This window comes from Rhipicephalus sanguineus, chromosome 3, assembly GCF_013339695.2.
Source record: "Rhipicephalus sanguineus isolate Rsan-2018 chromosome 3, BIME_Rsan_1.4, whole genome shotgun sequence".
NCBI classification, from domain to species: Eukaryota; Metazoa; Arthropoda; class Arachnida; order Ixodida; family Ixodidae; genus Rhipicephalus; species Rhipicephalus sanguineus.
Window position 1 is genome coordinate 163,303,485 of NC_051178.1, and position 6,000 is coordinate 163,309,484.

A 6,000-nucleotide genomic window follows, 5' to 3' on the forward strand; every position below is an offset into this window, starting at 1 on the left:
AATGGTAGTTAATAATCAAAGGGACATGAATTCGACAAAGGTTTGTTTATACTCGAGAATCGTGAGCATTCGCACTTATTTTCGATGTCATTTCAAATTACTGGAGCCATTTCTTTCTGACTACTTGCCATATAAACGCGTTCCGTTTCGGTTTCCGAACAATGAAGGTCGAAAAGCTCGATTTGTTTGTGATTTGATGCATAATCACGCACATCTATAATATGCTGTGATTTGCAATGTACGAGCTCGCTCTGGATCGGCCCAAAGTGCATAGCGACAGCTGCATTTCGGAGATCGTGCCTATTGGTCAGTTAAAGCCAATCCAACTAGACAAGTTATGGAATCACATAATAGGCTTTAATAACGGCTAACTGAAATGCTCCGCTCAATTTTATTTCCAATAACGTGCAGCTGATGTGCTCCTCTGAACCTCTTTGGTGGTAATTTCGACCAATGCTGCGTACATCATCATAAGTTGGACGTCTCATTCGAGGAAGTAGAACGCAACACAACAACATAACAAAAAAATGTTGACCAAATACCGCGCCGCTTTCGACTTCATCGACCTTTCATGTAGAACTTTGGTTTTAATCCAATCACAAGCCTTTGCATGCATACTTTTTCGCCATTGACACCCAATAGGCTTCTTTAATTACTGCGAGTCTCAGGTTATTGGACGACTGCGAGTGCCAATGCTGTCCATAGCGTACAAGGGAAAGAACACACGAAACTCAAAGCGCCGAAATAAATTAAAACGTACCAGCAATCATCAAGTAGCCTTACATGGCCGTGAATTAGCTTAAAATCAGCCGCGGCACCCAGTTACCCGCCGCACTTGCATGTTCTAAACAGCCTTATTGTTCGTAAGAGTGGTCTGGACCACTCTTGGGATTTGCTCGTAGCCACGCTGTTTCTGCGCAATTTTTTTGCTTCGTGAATCCACTTACGAGCCTTTTTCAGTGACGTCACCAAATATAGCAACTGCATCACCATCGCTGGCATGCTCCTTGACAGTCGCAGCGCGCTTTACCGCAGCGGCCGATGTGATAACGACGGCTCTTACGACGTTTATTTCGCTTCGTGAATCGACTTACGCGACAAAATTTCTCTTACGCGACAATTTGCTCGTAAGTGAGCTTTGTGAATTCGGCCTCTGGGGCCAAATTCACAAAACTTCTCTTTCATAAGCGCATTTTCCCATTGGTCAGCCGGCTTCGCTAGTTATATGTCCCGCGTTGTGATTTGATGAAATATTCCCTCGCGAAAAACTTTACCGTAAGACGTTTTTGTGAATACGGGCCCTGATTTGCCATATTCGCTGTCTTTTCTTTGCCTTCCTTTACCTCAATCTTGCCTTCTCTTCCTTTCTCTCTCTTGCAGAAATAGTGAATCCATAAAACGTCCATTGAAGAGATGCACTTTTATTTTTGAGTATTGGTGACTGTTTGCGTTTTTATTTATTGAGCATTCGGGAGTTTCTGTGGTGGGGCGCCCGGCTGACGGCAGGCGGAAGAGCCGGGTGGTAGGCCGCATTCAAAAGTCAATTTTCTTGCATAGCACCTTTTTTTTTCTGTATGCCCAAACATTTAAAAATATGTTGCAAAAAGAATTATCTCTTTATAATCAGTAGTATGGGAGTTACGGTGTGTTTTCCAACCCATGCCGTTGAATTTTGAAACCAAAACCTTGTCAAGGTGTTGCTTCGGGCTAGTTGGTAATCCATAATTCAAGACCTTGTCTCTCTTGTGGGTGTGTGTTCGCGCTGCTACCGCCCTTGCCCTTCCAAGACCCCGTTGCACTCTTTCCGAAAATAAGTATTTTTTCATACGTATAAAGCTAGTTTCGGTTCCTACTGTACCTTGACGTCACAACACGGTATGAGCTTTTCGTCACGTGCTCGCACAATATATAGTAACGTTTCCACGGCCGCTCCGCACTGTGGCTCCGTTGGTGACGCACAAGCGGCCATTTTGGAAGTTTTGATGACGCACAGGCGGCCATCTTGGAAGTTTTGGTACCTAACGTCATCACAACTAGCCAGACTGCTGCGTGAAGTCACCAGAATTTGTACTGTAGCCTGACGTCAAGCTAGTGTCGAAGTCAGTAGGTGCGCCATGGAAAAATTGACTTTGTTACCAAATTAAAATATGTTATCAGCATTTGCTGAGCTTCGAACTTCCTCAGAGCCGTCTCTGCATAGAGGAGATTTGTATGGCAGAGTAAACTCGCCTTCGAAAAAAGGCGTCAGTACCCCTTTAAGAAGTCCGGTAAGGCCCTGCCCAAATGACCAAAGCGCGGCAGCCGATCACCTCCGCGAATAAAAAAATAGTCCCATTCATGCGCTCGGTAATGTTCTCCGTAGGCGGGGTCACCAGCCGTCCGGCTCATGACGTCAGTCTGGTGCGCACGCCCATTGGTACAGTCTTGTATGTATCCGCCTTTGAAGGGGAAACGCCGCGGACTTCTAAAGTTGTATCTGACTATGGTATACATTTGTAATTATTTTGAAATCTCTAAAAGCGGCCACAAGAGGGACGCCCGATGCTCGTAGAATGTTTGTTGTTCTTCACAAAACAAGATTTTTCTCGACCTCATGCTACGGGAACATCGATAACATTTTTAAATGTGTATTTTGAAATGAAATTTTGCACACTCACTTTTCACATATAAATCTGTAAAACGAAATAGGGTCAAGGAAATGGACGCGATATTTTTGAATTCCCAGCTAACTTTGCAAAATATTATGGCCCAAATGGGCAATTGCTCTCACTTCGCACAGTTTTAATCATTACTTCCTTAATATTTATTTCATTAAAGTTATTCTAGTTCACTGCGCAGACTTCGCAGTTAGCTACATAAATACCAAAGCTTTACTCAATTCAGCAAATTCATTAGTCACTTTTCATGGCTGGCGTGACACTCACATTTGACACATTTTATGACAAACAGCTCCCGCAAAAAATAAAGCAAACATTTTTTTGTAATTTTATAGTTGGCTAAGTTAATTACGACCTGCTCAATTACGGAAAAAAGTTATTTCAATCCTGGCTTTTGATTTGAAAAAAAAAAATATTTTGTGTGGCCTACCACCCACCTTAAGGTATATTCGACAAAATATTATTCGATATACAAAAGAGTGGATTACCATAACTGCATGATCTTTGCCTGGTTCGAAATATCTGGATTCAAATAAAATGAGCCCAAATTTACAGAAAAAGCCAATCTTGGTCGCTCTTGGTCGATAAACACAACACTAAAGACGCGGGTACGTAATAAACTCGTCCTCCTTCCGCTGGAATCTTTCCAGGTGATAAAAAAATCTGGTTCTGAAATAATTTAACGGTGCTGTTTTATTTCCGGAGAAAAAGCGCCACATAACCTCTCGCAAAGACGTCCTTTTACCCCACAGAAAGCGCTGACAAACTGGATCGCTCCCGCGCGTCACCCTTCGTATCGCGTCAACCCGTTCAGTGACCGAACGAGCTGACCGTTGTATACAGAACGCACCGTTTGCATACGGAACTCACCGAGCGGCTGGAACTAGTCGAGTGCACGGTCGGAAGCACGACGTGCGTCATAACTCATGGCCCTGCCGTGTGTTTTGTTCTAGGGGCGCCCCGAAACAGTTGTACAACGTGCGAAGCGAAGAAGCACCGAAGATGCGGTGGTTGGCCCTGCTTGCCATCGTGGCGTGCGGATCGGGCAGGGGTGCCACGGCTCTCAGTTTTGCAGGTATGTGCAGCAAACTCGTACATTGGAGCACCGCGCTGTCAGTGTTTGTTTACGAAGTGTATGTATAGTATCTAGCACTTCAGTCATCAACTACAGTCTTTGTTGAGACCCGGATCCATAGGAACGTTATTTTAACGTAGAAGCATTCCTTTACGTTAGACAACTTCCTGCTAGACTTTGTCGGAAGCCAAACTTCAGCATGTCTCCTGTCATGATTTCTTTTTCGGTCTTTGTAATGCTGTCAGATACGCCAAAGCATTTCGCTTAAAGGTTAGCGACACGTACGTAAACCCACGAGCAAAGGTCTACTGAGTCGCCAAAGATGCTGTGATTTCAAGGCACCTTTGGCGCTGGCCAGCTGTGTAATGACGAACATAGGCGTGCGCATGGTTACCCTTCGGAGGAGGGGGGGGGGGGAGGAAGGTTCATCGCGGCGTCCCCCCCCCCCCTATTATGTCAATGTATGGGGCAGACTATGCGTCCCCCTCTTCTTGGTTGACTATAACGTCTATATTGTCCTAACAAGCGATGTACAGGTTCGTTAAACGTCAAACGTTACGTTTCGTAAGTACTCAGCATGCGTCCCAGTAGTGTAGCCAGAATTTTTTTTTCGGGGAGGTTTCAACCACACTTTATGTTCGTACGTGCGCTTGTATGTGTGCACGTACATATACATATGCAAAATTGGAAAACGCCGGAGGGGGGGGGTTGAATCCCCCAACCCTCCCCCCCACTTGCTACGCCACTTGTGCGTCCGTTAGCAATTCTAACTTCATTTAGAAGACCAACGCCACACCAGTGTTGATGTGGAAACTTTCGAATGACTTTGCAACAACTGCAAGGCGTGAGCACCTTCTTTTCTGTGCGCGCGTTTCGTGGTTTTGCATGAGGCGGCTGGGTGCATATTCCAGCGCCTTTACGGCCGCGTCTCCGCGGCAACAAAAGCAGGCTATATCCATGGGAATCAACATTGCGCAAGACAACACTGTTCCCATAATTTAAAACGCGTCTTCATCTCCGAGTTCGCTGCACATGACAACCAGTGCGTACAATCAAACAAGCGTGTCAAGCTTGCGGTCATCTGTTGCATGTCGCGCTCGTCTGGGGATGCGTACAGGACTTAAAGGAAATGCTAGACTTGTAACGTCCTCGTATTTAAAGCTTTCGTTGAAGCAAACGCAAAATATCTTTGTGCAAACAAAGAACGAAGATGTTCTAGATTACGAGTGAGATAACTGTCTATGGATTTAAAGCAGGTTTTATATTTTGTGACAATCGCATTGTCATTTATTCGTGAGCCTTTTAAATCTACATGTACTGACCTGTTTACGCAGAAACCGAGCCCCCTGTCGCCAGGCCCAGTGAGGACTTCATGTCCGACATAGTGCTGCCCATTTACCCCGCAAGAGACACGTCGACAGCAACGCCAGCAACAATGCCGGCAACAACGACAACAGCAATGCCACCAGCACCTACACGACCGACGTCGACATGTGAACACGGCCAACACATGGCAGACAGCAAGAGCTGCTCGCGCTTCTTCGTCTGTGTCCACGGGCGCACGGTGTCGGTGCAGTGTCCCGGACCACTGCTATTCAACGACCGCACCGGTGTGTGCGACTGGCCGAGGAACGTGCGCTGTGCAAACGGCAGACCCAATGCGGCAGAAGCGGGCGTCGGCGTCGCCATGGACCACTGGGGCGACGTCAAGTGCGTCGCTAGCGAGGGCTTCTACGCAAGCCCCAGGGACTGCGCCGAGTTCTTCCGGTGCCACCGCGGCAATGCGCATCGCTTCGCGTGCGCACGTGGTTTGGTGTTCAACGAGGCGTACAAGACGTGCGACTGGCCCTGGAACGTCAAGCGCCACGGCACCGGACGCCGCGTATGGCGCGTGTGCAGGTTCAGAAAGCATTCTCAGTTTTGACACGGCTGCTATATGTGTCCTTTCTCGCCGTTATGGCTTCAGTATTTTTGTTTGGTCAATGTTGGTTCGAGTGAAAAATACCGGTGGCTATAAGAACCGCAGTGAAGGTGGCTTCCCTTTGCATACCTTTTATTTAAGTACCATTAGTTCAACACTATTATCAGGACTATAGTGCGGGTTGGAGTACTTGTGAAAAGGAAACAAGAACGCGTTTTTCAAAATATCAACCACCCATTTCATTCCATCCATACTATAAAGTCTTTTTTCAAAACTATCTTTGCTCTGCGCTTCTCTCTGCACTTCAAACGATAGCCCAGTCTGTATCGCCCTGCACCGCCTCATGT

At 46.5% G+C, this 6,000-nt stretch overlaps 1 protein-coding gene across 1 annotated transcript; it reads left to right on the top strand.

Moving 5' to 3' along the window:
- Positions 1–5,099: 5,099 nt before the first annotated feature.
- On the top strand, positions 5,100–5,659 carry LOC119385154 (chondroitin proteoglycan-2). Its single transcript, XM_037652678.2, has one exon. It carries the CDS (start codon positions 5,105–5,107, stop codon positions 5,654–5,656), a length of 552 nt encoding a protein of 183 aa, XP_037508606.1. The 5' UTR covers positions 5,100–5,104; the 3' UTR covers positions 5,657–5,659.
- Positions 5,660–6,000: the final 341 nt, after the last annotated feature.